This window comes from Coregonus lavaretus (assembly GCF_964263955.1).
Source record: "Coregonus lavaretus genome assembly, contig: HAP1_SCAFFOLD_2075, whole genome shotgun sequence".
Lineage (NCBI taxonomy): Eukaryota > Metazoa > Chordata > Actinopteri > Salmoniformes > Salmonidae > Coregonus > Coregonus lavaretus.
The window spans coordinates 55472-74294 of record NW_028156734.1 but is presented as its reverse complement, the minus strand read 5'-3'; the positions used below and the strand labels follow the sequence as shown (position 1 = coordinate 74294).

Genomic DNA, 18823 nt, shown 5'->3' with positions numbered 1-18823 from the left:
CCATAAAGTCATTATAAACTCTAATATCTACAATACATCTCTCATATATGCATTTCTCTTCTATAAAAAGATATCTCTGTATTACTTTCTGTATAGGTGCCACTCTCTCCCCGTACACCAGTGTTCTCCTTCTGACGATCTGTCCAATTTATCAATTTCAATTTATGACATAAGCACAGATCTAGGATCAGCGTCCCCTCTCCTAACCTTAACCATTGGGGTGAAAAACAAGATCAGTAAGTATGCAGATTATCTGTCCAATTTATACATTTAAATTGATCTAAAAGGCTAGAATTGATTGTGTTCTCTGAAGAATAACATAGGCTTTTTTTTGGACAAAAAGCACTTTAAAAATGCATTGTGTTAAAATATCTCCATATAGACGTTGCCGACAAGCACAGATGTAGGATCAGCTTCCCCTCCCCTCCCCAAATCCTAACCCTAACCAAAACAAGAAAACTGACCTTAAATCAGTCTCATCCTACTCCAGTTAAAAACAGGGCCATTGTGTCTGAGAGGAGGATGAGGGTTCTGATTGGCTGTCGCCTCTACTCCCATGCAGCATAGTGAGTCAGCACTTTTTCTGTTTTCCACAGAGGGATGCTCTTATCCTCTCCTCCTCACTGACCAATGACAGGAGCCACAGAGCATCACTCCCCCTTTCTCTCCATCTCTCACGTTTCTCTTTTCTCCCAGCCCACCATCCTCTCCTCTACTCCATCCTCTCTCTATCCCTCTCCCCTTAGCCCTCCTCCCCCCTCCCCCCATCTTTCTCCCCCCACTGTGGTGCAGTGGCACAAAACCAGTCAGAGCAGAGACACACCCTGTGGTCTTAATCCAGAGAGAGAGAAACATGGGTCTTATGGTACAGCTTGTCAGATCAAATAAGAAATGTATTCTCTACAACAGATGTGCTTCATAATGGCATATCCTACATTAGTACCGTCTTTCGGATATGTCCCGTTCACAACTGTGTAACAGTGTTTCAGTATTGCTCATATACATAATTTGGAAGAGACTGGTCCGTTCTTGTGACTGGTCAGTTACCATTCTCACCATTTGAGGAAGTTGTGATAACAGTTCGGCTGAAAAAGTAGAAATCTACATCGTGCTCAGCAGTACCTAAAACATGCAGATTGGAAATGTTCTCTTAGTAAGGCAGTCAAACCCCAAACCATCTCAAGTCCTTTTTTTAACCCCTTAGACCACTATAGTATGAGTCCATGCTGAAACGTGAACTTTGGAGTGAATCCTAAATTGAATTTTCACTTAGTCTCCCATTGATATCCACTCAAGTGAAAGTTAGGACTCACCCCTTAGACAGTAGATAGGAGGGGAATAGAAGAGAATAGTCAGAAACATTCACTATCAAATAACAGAAGTGATACAGCATCCATCAAAATGCCTATAGAAGGAATAGATGGGATCTTTATAATGGTGAATATTATTCTGTGTACTTCGGGATGATATCTAAATAGTCTTTGGTTTCCTTAGGTCACAGCTCCAACAGGGCCAATTCAAATATTTTCTAAGGAGGGGGTGAATTAAAAGTTGACAGTGGCTTAAACCAAAAACCTCCTCTCTTCTCCTGACATTCTTCGTCTTCAAATCCATTAGCCACTTAGACATTAAACATAACAAAAAATAATAAAGAAAACAGGTTCATGATGATATGGTAGATTCTGTCCCACTGGTTGAGTTAGTTGTTCCCATTTGGTGCTGTCTGAGATCAGAGACTGTGGGGTTGTTAGGGAGAGGATGTGTCATTATATATCCTTCTATGTGTCATTATATATCCTTCTGTTTCCCTTTAGAATGTCTTTGTTGGTTGGGACATCTGAGAGTGGTCAACTAGTGACTGGAACGTCTGACAAACGTTGCAGAAACGTCTTTTAAACGATCAAAGAGAGGAAGGAAATAGACTGTTCATGATTGAGTGAGGGCCTGCAGTTAGTCCATATTCACAACACACACACACTGCTAGGCCTTGAATAGCGGCTGCTCTGATGGATCCTCAGGTGTCTTGTCTCCTTCCCGAGACTTTTTCCTCTTCTTGTGACCTGAGGAGAAATAAATATACATTTAACTGAAAAAATATACAGTACCAGTCAAAAGCTTGGACACACCTACTCATTCAAGGGTTTTTCTTTATTTTTACTATTTTCTACATTGTAGAATAATAGTGAAGACATCAAAACTATGAAATAACACATATAGAATCATGTAGTAACCAAAAAAGTGTTAAACAAATCAAAATATATTTTATATTTGAGATTCTTTAAATAGCCATCCTTTGCCTTTATGACAGCGTTGCACACTCTTGGCATTCTCTCAACCAGCTTCACATGGAATGCTTTTCCAACAGTCTTGAAGGAGTTCCCACATATGCTGAGCACTTGTTGGCTGCTTTTCCTTAACTCTGCAGTCTGACTCATCCCAAACCATCTCAATTTGGTAGAGGTCGGGGGATTGTGGAGGCCAGGTCAGCTGATGCAGCACTCCATCACTCTCCTTCTTGGTCAAATAGCCCTTACACAGCCTGGAGGTGTGTTGGGTCATTGTCCTGTTGAAAAATAAATGATAGTCCCACTAAACCCAAACCAGATGGGATGGCGTATCGCTGCAGAATGCTGTGGTAGCCATGCTGGTTAAGTGTGCCTTGAATTCTAAATAAATCACAGACAGTGTCACCAGCAAAGCACCCCCACACCGTAACACCTCCTCCTCCATGCTTTACGGTGGGAAATACACATGCGGAGATCATCCGTTCACCCACACCGCGTCTCACAAAGACAGTGCGGTTGGAACCACAAATCTCAGATTTGAACTCCAGATCAAAGGACAAATTTCCACCGGTCTAATGTCCATTGCTCGTGATTCTTGGCAAAAGCAGGTCTCTTCTTCTTATTGGTGGCCTTTAGTAGTGGTTTCTTTCCAGCAAATCGACCATGAAGGCCTGATTCACACAGTCCCTCCTGAACAGTTGATGTTGAGATGTGTCTATGACTTGAATTCTGTGAAGCATTTATTTTGGCTGCAATTTCTGAGGCTGATAACTCTAATGAACTTATCAGCAGAGGTAACTCTGGGTCTTCCATTCCTGTGGTGGTCCTCATGAGAGCCAGTTTCATCATAGCGCTTGATGGTTTTTGTGACTGCACTTGAAGAAACTTTCAAAATTCTTGAAATGTTCCGTATTGACTGACCTTCATGTCTTAAAGTAATGATGGACTGTCATTTCTCTTTGTTTATTTGAGCTGTTCTTGCCATAATATGGACTTGGTCTTTTACCAAATAGCACTATCTTCTGTATACCCCCCCTACCTTGTCACAACACAACTGATTGGCTCAAACGCATTAAGAAAGAAAGAAATTCCACAAATTAACTTTTAAGAAGGCACACCTGTTAATTGAAATGCATTCCAGGTGACTACCTCATGAAGCTGGTTGAGAGAATGCCAAGTGTGCAAAGCTGTCATCAAGGCAACGGATGGCTATTTGAAGAATCTCAAATACATTTTGATTTGTTTAACAGAAATTGTAAAAATAAAGAAAAACCCTTGAATGAGTAGGTGTGTCAAACGTTTTGACTGGTAGTGTATATTCATTTAATTGAAACATATAAACATTTAATTGAAGAAAAAAAAACACTTCAGAAAGTATTCAGACCCCTTGACTTTTACCACATTTTGTTACCTTACAGCCTTATTCTAAAATTGATTAACTTGTTTTTTTCCCCTCATCAATACCCCATAATGACAAAGCAAAAACAGATTTTTAGAAATGTTTGCTAATTTATAAAAAAATAAACAACTGGAATATCACATTTACATAAGTATTCAGATCCTTTACTCAGTACTTTGTTGAAGCACCTTTGGCAGCGATTACAGCCTCGAGTCTTCTTGGGTGTAACGCTACAAGGTTTGCACTCCTGTATTTGGGGAGTTTCTCCCATTCTTCTCTGCAGATGCTCTCAAGCTCTGTCAGGTTGGATGGGGAGCGTTGCTGCACAGCTATTTTCAGGTCTCTCCAGAGATGTTCGATCAGGTTCATGTCCGGGTTCTGGCTGGGCCACTCAAGGACATTCAGAGACTTGTCCCGAAGCCACTCCTGTGTTGTCTAGGCTGTGTGCTTAGGGTCATTGTCCTGTTGAAAGGTGAACCGTCGCTCCAGTCTGAGGTCCTGAGCGCTCTGGAGCAGGTTTTCATCAAGGATTTTTCTGTACTTTGCTCCGTTCATCTTTCCCTCGATCCTGACTAGTCTCCCAGTCCATGCCGCTGAAAAACACAGTATGATGCTGCCACCACCATGCTTCACCGCAGGGATGGTACCAGGTTTCCACCAGACGTGACACTTGGCATTCAGGCCAAAGAGTTCAATCTTGGTTTCATCAGACCAGAGAATCTTGTTTCTCATGGTCTGAGGGTCTTTACGTGCCTTTAGGCAAACTCCAAGCGGGCTGTCATGTGCCTTTTCCTGAAGAGTGGCTTCCGTCTGGCCACTATATTGATTGGTGGAGTGCTGCAGAGATGGTTGTCCTTCACCACAGAGGAACTCTAGAGCTCTGTCAGAGTGACCATCGGGTTCTTGGTCACCTCCCTGACCAAGGTCCTTCTCCCAAGGGCGGTAGGTCTAGGAAGAGTCTTGGTGGTTCCAAACTTCTTCTATTTAAGAATGATAGAGGCAACTGTGTCCATGGGGACCTTCAATGCTTCAGAAATGTTTTGGTACCCTTCCCCAGATCTGTGCCTTGACACAATCCTGTCTCGGAGCTCTACGGACAATTCCTTCGACCTCATGGCTTGGGTTTTGCTCTAACATGCACTGTCAACTGTGGGACCTTATATAGACAGGTGTGTGCCTTTCCATATCACGCCCAATCAATTGAATTTACCACAGGTGGACTCCAATGAAGTTGTAGAAACATCTCAAGGATGATCAATGGAAACAGGATGCACCTGAGCTCAATTTCGAGTCTCATAGCAAATAAGGTATTTGTTTCTATTTTCAATAAATCTGCAAACATTTCTAAAAACCTATTTTTGCTTTGTCATTATGGGGTATTGTGTGTAGATTGCTGTGGATTTCTATTTATTTAATCAATTTTAGAATAAGGCTGTAACGTAACAAAATGTGGAAAAAGCCTGAATACTTTCCGAATGCACTGTAGTTCACTACTTCTGACCAGGCTTGTATTGCTTAATGTGGTGTGATTTTGGCCCCGTTTCAGCCTTTTACTGAAATGAGAGAGACCATTCTGCTGCTCTTTGGCTCAGAGAGGGACCACGTGGTGTGTGTGTGTGTGTGTGTGTGTGTGTGTGTAGTGTAGTGTAGTGTGTTGGGCAGCCATTTAGTTAAAGTAGCTCTGCAATACTGAGCAGAGAAACACTCAGTCTGCATCCCAACTGGCACCATGTTCCCTATTAAGTGCACTACTTTTGACCAGGACCCATAGGGCTTTGGGAATGGAATGCCACTTGGGAGGCTCATTAACATTCATTCTCCATAGCTCATTCAGCAGTGGGCCAGTCGGGAGAGAAACACACTAGTTGGCTCTCCCATGTGAGTGTTAGAGAGAGAGAGAGAGAGAGAGAGAGGGAGAGGGAGAGGGAGAGGGAGAGAGAGAGAGAGAGAGAGGGGGAGAGAGAGAGAGAGAGAGAGAGATGTTGAGAGGGATTTTGTGGAGGCCAGAGTGGTGCACACACACTGTGAGGGGCCAGGGGGTCCGTTGGGGGGCCTCCAGAGAAAGGAGGCAGGGGCCAGTGAATGACTGGTTGCTAGGACACAGCTGTTCATGGAGCAGAGGTGCAGGGAAAGAGAAAGGCTCAGGATTTAGACTGTTACTAAGGATACATCCCAAATGGCACCCTACTCCCTATTTAGTGTACTACTTTTGACCAGGGCTCATGGGAATAAGGTGCCATTTGGGATGTACCCTAACATTACAAAGTGACCGGTGGAGGGGACTCACAGGTCGTGGGGTTGTTAGGTTAGTGCAGTCACAGTGGCTTGGTTGGGATATGTTTTTTAAATGGTTGTATGTGTGTGTGGGCATTTGGACTGTCCATTGGGCACACAGGTGTGTTAGAATGCAAGAGAGTAAAGGTGTGTGTGTGTATATGCGTGCTTGTGTATGTGTAGGTGTATATGTTGTGTGTGTGACTCACTGAGTTTGAGCAGTAGTTTCTTGCCCAGTGTGTCCTCTGATCCACTTAGAGACAGAGTACTGATGAAAGAGGAGGGGGCGTCCGTTTCTATAGCAACAGAGGCTGTGTCTGAGAGAGAGAGAGAAAGAGAGAGAGAGAGATTAAATGTGACATTTTCAATCTTCATAATACACTGTGTAGATGTTGTTTCTGTGTTTTTACATTTTACATTTTTAGTCATTTAGCAGACACTCTTATCCAGAGCGACTTACAGTTATACATACTGGCCCCCCGTGGGAATCGAACCCACAACCCTGGCGTTGCAAACGCCATGCTCTACCAACTGAGCTACATCCATGCCGGCCATTCCCTCCCCTACCCTGGACGACGCTGGGCTAATTGTGCGCCGCCCCATGGGTCTCCCGGTCACGGCCGGCTACGACAGAGCCTGGATTCGAACCAGGATCTCTAGTGGCACAGCCAGCACTGCGATGCAGTGCCTTAGACCACTGTTAAATGTCTTCCCTCATCACCAACATCCTCCTTATTCTCCATTCTTCCATCCCACTCCTTCATCCCTCCCTATATGCCCTGACACCAAACAGTGACGTGTTCTCACCGTTGGTGCCGTCCCTCTCTGAGCGGTCCTCTCTGATGTAAGGGATCTCATCCATCCTGAGGAACACTGAGTCACTGGGGCTCTTCTGACCGTCTGACTTACTGCCTGTAGGGGGAGACACACACAGTACACACTCTGTCACGCAGAGAAAATAAAACAATAACTGTGGTTCCTATATCCTCCAACTGATGTACTCTCTCCTCTCTCTCCCCTCTTCTTTCTCCCCCTTCCTCTCTCTCTCTCTCTGTCTCTCTCCCTCCTCTCTCTCCCCCCTCTTCTTTCTCCCCCTCCTCTCTCTCTCTCTCTCTCTCTCTCTCTCTCTCCCTCCTCTCTCTCCCCCCTCTTCTTTCTCCCACTCCTCTCTCTCTCTCTCTCTCCCCCCTCCTCTCTCTCCCCCCTCCCTCCTCTTCTCTCTCCCCCCTCCCCCCTCTTCTCTCTCCCCCTCTTCTCTCTCCCCCCTCTTCTCCCTCCCTCCCTCCCTCCCTCCTACCAGTATGGTTGACTTACGGACGATGCGGTTCTTCTCGTTGAGCAGAGAGGTGCTGTGTGGGACGGAGGACTGCTGTCCCCTGGTTCTGGCCGAGCTGGGCCGGGTCTCTCTGGGGGGAAGGAGGAGGTCTCCGCTCTGCTCCGGGACAGGGGGGTCGGGGGTGTTCCCGTCTGTGAGCCGGGCGTCTGTGTCGGGCGTCTGGGGGGAGCTGTCCATCCGGGTGGCCGTCAGGGCGTTCTGGTAGTGGCTACGGGTGATCTGAGGGTTAAAGGTCAAAGGTCAAAGAAAGGTCATAGCTGTCATAGGTGGAAGTTAGAGGCTGTACTGTACCACAGCTCTGACTAAGCTACTGGGTTACATCACAAATTACACCCTTTTTCCTATAAAGTGTATTACTTTTGACCAAGGACCATAGGGCTATATACTGTATAGAGAATAGGGTGCTATTTGGGACCCTATTACACACTACTAAAACATTCACTCAGTCAGATGGGATTTAGATTCTTTATACTTTCAGGAAATGACAAATGTCTAAAATGACAAATGAATGAATGATGCATTGAATAAACTATTTAGTTATCAACACCATCAAGACACAGCTGCAAGTGAACTCAAATAAATGACAAATGGTGTTGGAGCAGGTGTATCCAGATAACTTGAGGTGGGCGGGGCTGTACTGTAGTCTAGGTAAGCCTACCTTAATGACCTGCAGGTGTGTGAGCTGTCTAACAGAGTAGTCAGGCAGGTAGACGCTCCCCCCTCCGTTGAGTTGGCCCAGACTGCCCCCATACAGCATAGAGTCAGACCGGTCCAGACCACTGCTACGGGAGGGGGATCTGTGGACTGAATCATACAGGATGGTAATGGGTCAGACAGGGATGAGATAGTTTTCTACCACTCTCTGGTCTATGCAATGGGACAGTCCAGATAATGTATTTTGAATTAAGTGTATTATTTTATGTTTGTCATTCAATGTTTTGCTTTCTTTGTGTGTGCACTGTGCACAGGGTGTTTCTCTATATGTGCAGGTTTGTGTGCATGTGTGCGTGCATGCATTCATGTGTGTGTGTGTGTGTGTGTGTGTGTGTGATGAGCCAGTTACCTGTGGGCATGATGGCAGGCACACCATAGTAGGCGAACGCTCCATTCTCAAACCTCAGAGCCTCTTTACCAAACTCCACCTCCACACGACCCTGGACACACAGGAGAGAGAAATGGTCAAGTTCCTTGATTTGTGTCTAAGCTATATTCTATATATTCTAAGCTATATATAAAACCCGGGTTGGTGTAGCGGTTAGCACCTGCACCTGCAGCACATGATATACACTGAGGGTACAAAACATTATGAACACCTGCTCTTTCCATGACATAGACTGACCAGGTGAATCCAGGTGAAAGCTATGATCCCTTATTGATGTCACTTGTTAAATCCACTTCAATCAGTGTAGATGAAGGGGCGGAGACAGGTTAATTAAAGAAGGATTTTTAAGCCTTGAGACAATTGAGACATGGATTGTGTATGTGTGCCATTCAGAGGGTGAATGGGCGGGACAAAAGATGTAAGTGCCTTTGAACGGGTAGTAGGTGCCAATAGGTGCCAGGCGCACCGGTTTGAGTGTGTCAAGAACTGCAACTCTGCTGGGTTTTTCACGCTCAACAGGTTCCCGCGTGTATCAACAATTATCCACCACCCAAAGGACATCCAGCCAACTTGACACAACTGTGGGAAGCGTTGGAGTCAACATGGGCCAGCATCCCTGTGGAATGCTTTCGACACCTTGTAGTACATGCCTCAACAAATTGAGGCTGTTCTGAGGGCAAAAAGGGGTGCAACTCAATATTAGGAAAGTGTTCCTAAAGTTCTGTCCACTCAGTGTACTCTCCCTCTGCGTGAGATCAAATCCTTTCCTACTTTGACACACTTATCTCCTCACTGTCCTATCTGTTCTCTACTATCCTACCAATAAAATACATGAAATTAATTTGATTTATCACTAAGGGACAATTATTGCGGCCGTTTATACCTGTAGTAACAGGATGAAGTAGTCAACAGGTTTGTTTCTCTGAAACAGGAAGTGCTGTGGGGCCAGTTTGTTCTTGTCATCGTAGCTTAGCTCCTGGACCACACTGGGGTGTTTAATGAGACGCAGTAAGATCTTCTCTGATAGGTGGGCTGGCTTGAAGGGCTCCACCTCTACGGGAGAGAGGGGAAGGAGAGAAGAGGTGGGAGGAGAGGGTAGTAAAAGGGGAGAGATGAAAGAGGGATAGATAGGAAGAAATGAGAGAGGCAGTGGCAAAGTAATTTACAGTAACTAGTCAATATTCTTTACTATTCCATGGGTTGGTTTGTGACCAGGCCTCAAATTGAGAAGAACTTACTTCCACAGAGATTGTATATATGTAATTCTATGGTTCCTTCCTTCTTTAACACCCAGGAAGTGACCTCACAGTGGACAGGAAGTGACATCACAGTGGGCCTACCTGTGGACAGGAAGCGGTGCGTGGCGAGGAGGAGCTGAGGAGAAATCTTCACCTTCATCTCGTTCTCCGACAGCTTAAAGATGGAGAAGTCCTGCTGCTTCCTCTCATGGTGAGAAACACGACGCTTAGAACGGTTATCAGCTGTAGAGGAGACACAACACTTAGAGGTTATCAGCTGTAGAGGGAGACACAACACAGAGAGGTTATCAGCTGTAGAGGGAGACACAACACAGAGAGGTTATCAGCTGTAGAGGGAGACACAACACAGAGAGGTTATCAGCTGTAGAGGGAGACACAACACAGAGAGGTTATCAGCTGTAGAGGAGACACAACACAGAGAGGTTATCAGCTGTAGAGGGAGACACAACACAGAGAGGTTATCAGCTGTAGAGGAGACACAACACAGAGAGGTTATCAGCTGTAGAGGGAGACACAACACAGAGAGGTTATCAGCTGTAGAGGGAGACACAACACAGAGAGGTTATCAGCTGTAGAGGGAGACACAACACAGAGAGGTTATCAGCTGTAGAGGAGACACAACACTTAGAGAGGTTATCAGCTGTAGAGGGAGACACAACACAGAGAGGTTATCAGCTGTAGAGGAGACACTTAGAGAGGTTATCAGATGTAGAGGAGACACTTAGAGAGGTTATCAGCTGTAGAGGGAGACACAACACTTAGAGAGGTTATCAGCTGTAGAGGGAGACACAACACTTAGAGAGGTTATCAGCTGTAGAGGGAGACACAACACAGAGAGTTTATCAGATGTAGAGGAGACACTTAGAGAGGTTATCAGCTGTAGAGGTGACACTTAGAGAGGTTATCAGTGTATGTGTGTATGTGTGTATGTTCTTGCATGTGCGTCAGTTCTTGCGAGTATGTACGTACTGTAGAGGTCAGTCTCGTCCAGTATCTCTGACTTGATGATCTCCTCTATAACATCCTCCAGGGTCACGATGCCCATGACCTCATAGAAGGGATCACCCTCACCCTCGTTGTTGACCCGCTGGACGATGGCCAGGTGGGACTTTCCTGGAGAGAGACAGGATATGACATCATAATATAATCCTAACCTGTGGGACTTACCTAACAAACATGGAGGGGGTAGACTATGAGAGAGGTGAAACTCCTACATAAAACAATGTCATTTTTTAGTATACCAAAAACAAATGTATGTATTTACATGTATTTATTTTGGCTGTGTAAAGGGATCTTACTATGTGAAGGGGTCTGAGGTAAGGGGAATAGGAGAAGCAAGAGAGGAAAAGCAATGAATGCAGTCAACAGATCTCCCTTGACATGTTGTTCCTGAGGAGATAAAAACTAACAAAGAAAGGCACTTATCTTTTTCTACTAGCGCTGGCTTTGCTGATAAATACTTTGTTGAGGGAAAATGTACTAGATACGACTGTGGTGTGTTGTTGTCACACCTTGCTATCTTAAGATGAACTAAATAATTGTAAGTCGCTCTGGATAAGAGCGTCTGCTAAATGACTAGAATGTCAAATGAGCAGGATAGCATAATTTACAGTAGAGACACTGTAAAAACAAACACACAGACTACATCACCCATGAGGCCACAGGGATAGAATCAGGAAGTGTTCTAGTAGAAACACATCAGGGGTGTATTCATTAGTGCACAACATTTCGAAACGGAAAAAAAGATCCCTCCCTGTTTTGTTCAGTTTGCTTCCGTTTGGTTTCTAGGGAATATACCCCAGGGATGTTCATCTTCCCAGCAGGGGGATGATGTACATCTGAGTCCCAAGTGGCACCCTATTCCATATTTAGTGCACCAGGGCCCACAGAGAAAGAGAGAGAGAAACAATAATTGGTCAAAAGTAGTGCACTACATAGAAATTGGGTGCCATTTGGGATGCAGCCACAGGGTGGTAATCTCCATGGTAAACGTGGGGTATTACTGGAGCTAAATGGGAATCGTTTAAGATAAGCAGTCTAGTTGATTTGTTAGTTAGATATGTCTATTTTTGCTACTGTTTGTTGATGTTAAAGTTTCTGTGAGATCGTGATTTAGATGGAAGCAATGGAAGGAATGGGAGGTTGGTTCATTGTGTTTGTTGTGAATGAGTGCGTAGGGGACAGGAGGGTAAGGGGGAAGAGGAGAATGGGGGGGGGGGCATGAAGGGTGATTGGGTTGTACAGAGACTGCTCAGGGCTCCCCCCTGGAGAGATGGTGGGGGGGGGGGGAAGGAAGAGCGAGAGCAAAAGAGAGAGAGAGAGAGACTGCACTGCAGACACCAGCAGCTGAAGATTACATCATCAGCCATTATGTAACACAGTCAACACTTACACACTTCCTTGCACACAGCTGCAGCTACCCCCCTCTCTCTCTCTCTCTCTCTCTCTCTCCCTCCCTCTCTCTCTCTCTCTCTCCCCCCCTCTCTCTCTCTCTCTCTCTCTCCCTCCCTCTCTCTCTCTCTCTCTCTCTCTCTCTCTCCCTCTCTCTCTCTCACAGCTGCAGTTTTCCACCTCCCACACATGTACAGACCTTATAGCAGCCCCCCCCTTACCCCCCCAACAGCACCCACAAAATATCTCACTCTGACTGTGTCTCACTCTGACTGTGTCTCACTCTAACTGTCTCTCACTCTGACTGTGTCTCACTCTGACTGTGTCTCACTCTAACTGTCTCTCACTCTAACTGTGTCTCACTCTGACTGTCTCACTCTAACTGTCTCTCACTCTGACTGTGTCTCACTCTGACTGTGTCTCACTCTAACTGTCTCTCACTCTGACTGTCTCTCACTCTGACTGTGTCTCACTCTGACTGTGTCTCACTCTGACTGTGTCTCACTCTTACTGTGTCTCACTTTGACTGTGTCTCACTCTGACTGTGTCTCACTCTAACTGTCTCTCACTCTAACTGTCTCTCACTCTGACTGTCTCTCACTCTGACTGTGTCTCACTTGTCTCACTCTGACTGTGTCTCACTCTTACTGTCTCTCACTCTGACTGTCTCTCACTCTGACTGTCTCTCACTCTGACTGTGTCTCACTCTGACTCTCTCACTCTGACTGTGTCTCACTCTAACTGTCTCTCACTCTGACTGTCTCTCACTCTGACTGTGTCTCACTCTGACTCTCTCACTCTGACTGTGTCTCACTCTGACTGTCTCTCACTCTGACTGTGTCTCACTCTGACTGTCTCTCACTCTGACTGTGTCTCACTCTGACTGTGTCTCAGTCTGACTGGGGGTGGGGAAACAGGGGGTGAGAGGGAGAGAGAGTTTCTGTCAGATCCATGTTTCTCTATATGGGTCAGACCTAGCAGCACATTAACAGCTCTTACAGTTACACACATAACGCTATTTCAATGTTTGGTTTGTTAAATGTGATACGCAACTCCGGCACGTATAATGTCCGTTTTTGTAGTTCACTCCGTTTGCTACTTGAGTCGTCTCTCTCCCTCTCCTGCTGCTGCACGCCGCTAAACACACCAAGTCGTGCCGCCTGTCACTCAAGGAGAGAGCAGTTGCTCAACCACGGCGTCACGAGCACTTCCTTGCCTTTCACTCTGCATGGTCAGATGGATGCAACAATGTGGTGATGCTAATCGCTAGTTAGCTGGCTAGCTAGCTTAGCTTGCTAAATGCACTAAGAGTCAGAGCAAATGTAGCGAGCTAGCTTATACTGCCTGGTACCAGTGCTGGTGTAGGCCTAGATTAGCATGTTTGTGCAACGGTATCTTATCAGAGAGGAATAGGCAAAGCATGAATATGTTAGAAAGCTACATGAAGTAAGAAAACATGTCATGTAACATCTAGTTAGGGTCACCTGGAAACACTGACCAACACTTTGGTTCCTACCCTGTCAATAATTCCTCCCTGGTTTTTTTCATTCCTTGTCATGTCAAACAACAATGTATTCAAGGTTCTGCCCACTATATTCCAACTATAGAATTAGAATAATCATTATATTTCCATGATTCCAACAGTTCACCAATTAACTAGGCTATATGTGTCGCCCATATCATGCTGCGTGGCACAGTGTGGAAATGATAATAAAAATAGATCGACTTTTGTTTGGAGTTGGATTGAACAGTATAAATGGATAAAGACATTGAAATGACTTATAATGTATGTGTTGTCACTAATCATAAAGCATATTTAGAACTGTTATTCAAAAACATTAAATACCATAGAATACCATTATACCGTCAACAATATTTTGTCCATATCGACCAGCCCTAACACACACACACACACACAAACACACAAACACACAGACACACACACACACACACACACACACAAACTCCTTTGTGAACACATGTCTTCCTTAACCCATAAATCTGATAGAATGCTGACCACCATTTCATCTCTCAGAGGCTTTTAGGGAGCTGAGTTCAGGGATACTAGGCCTGTGTCCCAAGATGCAACTCAATATTAGGAAGCTGTTCTTAATGTTTTGTACACTCAGTGTATATATGGAATAGGGTGCACTTTTTTCAAACCTGAAGACTAAGCTCCCACACCTAGTGCCTAGGCTTTAGCTCAGTGTTGTAATACAGTCTTGTGCACTTGCTCATAAAGGCTACAGTCACTGTGGTAGGGAGGGAGGGAGGGGTCTGTTGTACTAGTGCTTTGATTATTTATGCTTTGGTTTGACTAAATGGGGTTGCAGCATCGCCACACACAGTCATGCTCTCTCTCTCGCTCTCTCTCTCTCTCTCTTTCTCTCTCTCTCGCTCTCTCTCTCTCTCGCTCTCTTTCTCATATTCGGAAAACACACACAGTCCTCTCTCTCATAAACACTGTGGCTGTGTTGAGTGCAGCACCACAGAGGACAGAAGAGGAGAGAGAGAGAGAGAGAGAGAAGAGAGAGAGAGAGAGAGAGAGAGAGAGAGAGAGAGAGAGAGAGAGAGAGAGAGAGGGGGAGAGAAAGTGTTCTCTGAATATTTAATGTCTTCTCTCTGGGGGGTGGAGCAATGGAGGGGTGGAGAGAGAGAGAGAGAGAGAGAGAGAGAGAGAGAGAAGAGAGAGAGAGAGAGAGAGAGAGAGAGAGAGAGAGAGAGAGAGAGAGAGAGAGAGAGAGAGAGAGAGAGAGAGAGAGAGAGAGAGAGGGGGGAGGGGGTGTCATGACAGGAAAGGACATTCTAAAGGTAACAGCCTTTTTTTGTCTCTCTCTCTCTGTCTGTCTCTGTGTCACCATGACATTCTCATCCCTCTATCTCTCTATCACGCTAGCACTCTCAATTTAATTCAAATCTCTCGCTCTTACACACACACGCACGCACGCACACACACACACACACACACACACTGTTTTGTTTATCTATTAGTCTGTGTGGATTGTACTGAGTGCTGATCTAGGATCAGGTCCCTCTTGTCCATATAATCTAATTCATTATGTGATCTAAAAGGCTAAACTAATCCAAGATCAGCACTACTTCTCTGAGATGCTTTATGAATACGGGTGGAGACAGTGTAAACACATACATCTATTGAAGGTGTCCTTCATGTAATTCTCTAGCACAGCCTCTGCATGCAACAACATGAGAAATGCTAACACTGCCTTCTTCCCCCAAAAACAGACAACATGGCTACCTGCTATTGGTCAACAGGAGAAACACCCACCTTACCTGCCCATTTACATTTTTGTCATTTAGCAGACGCTCTTATCCAGAGCGACTTACAGTTAGTGAGTGCATACATTTTTTTTCATACTGGTCCCCCGTGGGAATCGAACCCACAACCCTGGCGTTGCAAGCACCATGATCTACCAACTGAGCTACAGGGGACTCATCCTGTGCCCATATCACCTGGAGCTCCACGGGGTCCAACGCGAGCAGACTGAGGTTCAGCCCGCTGAAGAGCGCCGAGAGGGCGAAATTACCCGTAGGGCATAGGCTCAGATCTAGGACCAGATGACCTTGCTGTAGGCTATATCCTAGTTTGTGTTCCAAATGACACCCTATTCCCTTTGTAGTAGGCTATCACTAGGATGGGATATCCCTGTTAGTCACACTACAGCACAGCACCTCTTATAAGCAGACAACGGTTGTTTCCAGAGAGAGAATCTCAGTGAAGTTACTTTATATGATTACATTGCCACTGGTAGGCCCTACATGTAAACTGTTGTAGTTTATGGAAATTAGATGAACAATAGGAGCTTGAACCAGTGACTTGGCCAAGATGGGAGAGGGGGGGGGGAGTGAGAGAGGGCAATAGGGAGAGAGAGAAAGAGAGGGGACACACACACACACACACACACACACACACACATACACACACACAATCATACTAACTTTTCTAGAGTTTCTTGTGTGATCTTACTTTTTTCACATTCCCCCTCCTTACCCTTCTTGAACTCCTCCAGCATGGCATCCAGTTTGGTATCGTTGAACACACAGTGCATGGGGTGTTTATAGAACTGTGTTATGGTCTTCAGATGGGTACAGTCATCCGGGTCAACGAACGCCAAGTCCTTCACGAACAGAATATCCACAATGTTCGACCGCACGTTTTCGAACACCGGGATGCGCGTATAGCCACTCTGCATAATCTCCGACATGGTGTTGAAGTCCAGCACCGCTTCCGAGGTGAGCATGAAGCAGTCGGTTAGCGGAGTCAGAACATCTTCTACGGTCTTGGTCCGGAGCTCGAGCGCGCCCTGTATGATGTTGAGCTCCTCTTTGACCAGGTCGTGGTACGGGTCGGTCACGCGCAGCATCTCGAGGAGTTTTTCCCGCGTATAAAAGTTACTGATCTCCTGGTGGAGGATGAAGTCTAGGAGTTTACTGATGGGGTAGGAGACGGGGAAGGAGAGAACCATAAGAAGACGGGTTACCCAGATGGTTTTGGACGCGATGGCCAGGCCGTGCCGCGACGCAACAGAGTGCGGCAGGATCTCCCCAATGAAAAAGATCCCAAACGCGCAGATAACGGTCGACAGCCAGGTCATCCCCAGGATCTGACACATCCACACCGCGAGCGCCGCGTTGATCAGCGCGTTGCCCAGCAACAAAGTGCACAGGACATAGTTACCGTGCCGCCGCACTGACTCGATTTTCCGCGCGTATTTCTGCTCCTTGTCTGTGCCGCTGTTCTGCAGAACCTGGAGCTCCACCGGGTCCAACGCGAGCAGACTGAGGTTCAGCCCGCTGAAGAGCGCCGAGAGGGCGAGCAACAGAACCGATACTAACACCTGAAGCCAGAGGTCCGGTTCGGCCCCGCGCTCCACCACTGCGACCCAGAAATCCCGGGTCCGGTAGTGTTCCCATTTGGACCCGTCGAAGGCGCACATCGAATAGTACTTAATCTTCTCTCCCCTGCGCAGGTCCTTAGCCAATACTTCCACCAACACGGAGTTCTGACTCGAAGCGGACTTGAAAGAGCCCAAGATCTCGATATCCGAGCTCCTGGCGTTTTTATCCATGCACATATTCCGCTTCGGGTGGACCTGCCCCTCTCTCCCCGGCCTCGGCTCCTCGATGAAGGCTATCCAGGGAGCTGCGTTGGCTCTGGCCCCGGCGGTCCGGTTGAGCCTCTGCGGGGATGAGGCGTAGTAGACCCGCAGCATGAAGCGGGTTCCCTCGGTGGCTTTCAGCACCCCGTCATCCACGGACAGCTCTCCCCCGGTCTCCTCCGGACGGAAGCCGAGCAGGGCGAGGGACGGGGAGGGGATTAGGCAGAGGGAGAGGAGAGAGAGGAGCAGCAGCCGGGCTGGGGAGAAGAGAGGGGCGGTTCGGGACCGGGCAGCTGCATCTTCCGCAGCCATGATGCAGAGTGAGATGCTCGGTCACACTACGAATGCGAAGCGACCGAGTCACGTGGCGGTGGCGGGCTCAGCCTCACGCTCCATCTGCCTGTGGTGGGTGGGGGACCAGTGCCGTTACAGCAGCTGCACTTCCCGGTGTTCTTGTTGATGCTGAGGATGCTTCTCTACTCTACTATACCATGTAGGTCCCTATACCATGTAGCTAACGGGACCGGTGGCTGACTGGCTGGCTGCCTGTAGTCAAGTCATTTTATTGTTGGGAGAGAGAATTCACCGTGCAGTGACGTAATGCAATTTTGCAAGAAGATGCAGACTACGAATGCCAAAAGGCACACGTACTGAGACACACCAAAATAGAACACAGGAAGTTTCCATTCCAGATTGCTTCCCAGCCCCCGTAATTGTCGAGTAGGGAATGTGGGAAATGTAATAAGACTTAATTATCCGATTCCTTATCCAATCTGAATCTGTTTTTGCGCGTGGACAAATAGCAGCCTATGCTATTGCCTGCCCCGCAACTACTAAAAACATTCCTTGAAAGATGTCTATGTTTTGGTTCAGTGGGTTTATAGTTACGTAAACGTATGTCTGTCTGTCTCTCTGTTATATTCCCATAACAACACATTGCGGGCAGACGAAATGGAAACAAAAATAACTGCTAAAAGAATGTCGTGGATCGGATGTGGCTTTTATGAAACTACTATCTCTCTCCCCCTCCCCCTTCTCTCTCTCTCTCGCTCTCCCACTCTGCATCTCTTTCTCGCACACTGCCTGTTTCTCTCCCAATTCTCTCTTTCTCCGACCTATCTCTCTCCCTCCCCCCCTCTCTCTCTCTCTCTCTCTCTCTCTCTTTCTCTCTCTCTCTCTCTCTCGCTCTCTCTCTCATACATGAACAGAAAGCTGAGGAGCAGTATATTGTTGTGTAGAGCTGGCCGAGGCACAGCTCTCCCTGATCTGTGCCAAGGCCGGGACTCTTTCTTTCACCTGTCTGTCAGACACACAGACCATGCTGGGAATGGTGATTATGCCTCCACACGACACAAAGGTTCTATATAGAACCAAAAAGGGTTATATCGCTTGCTTCATGTATGGAACCCCTAAAAGTTCTATATAGAACCCAAAATAACCATTTTTTCCCCTAAGAGCATAACTAGCACCAGTGCCTAGTTTAGTTTGAGGATAATATTTGAAGTGTCTTAATAAAAAAATTTAAAAAATAAAACTACATTATGCAAAGTAATCTGATGTAAAGCAATATCATTTTGTGAATTAGGACTATTGGGATTTCAACCTGGAGCACTTGTGAGTTTGTTGTGTATAGACATAATATCATGATTGTAATATATCG

General features: G+C 46.3%; 1 protein-coding gene across 1 annotated transcript; it reads right to left on the bottom strand.

Moving 5' to 3' along the window:
• Positions 1-1980: 1980 nt before the first annotated feature.
• On the bottom strand, positions 1981-17475 carry LOC311126027 (metal transporter CNNM1-like; the record flags this gene model as incomplete). The annotated part of the gene is made up of 10 exons (XM_084200058.1): positions 1981-2060; positions 6168-6275; positions 6766-6870; positions 7273-7513; positions 7953-8098; positions 8358-8448; positions 9280-9449; positions 9737-9877; positions 10625-10768; positions 16056-17475. 10 exons carry the CDS (start codon positions 17473-17475, stop codon positions 1981-1983), a joined length of 2646 nt encoding a protein of 881 aa, XP_084056184.1.
• Between the last annotated feature and the right edge of the window lie 1348 nt (positions 17476-18823).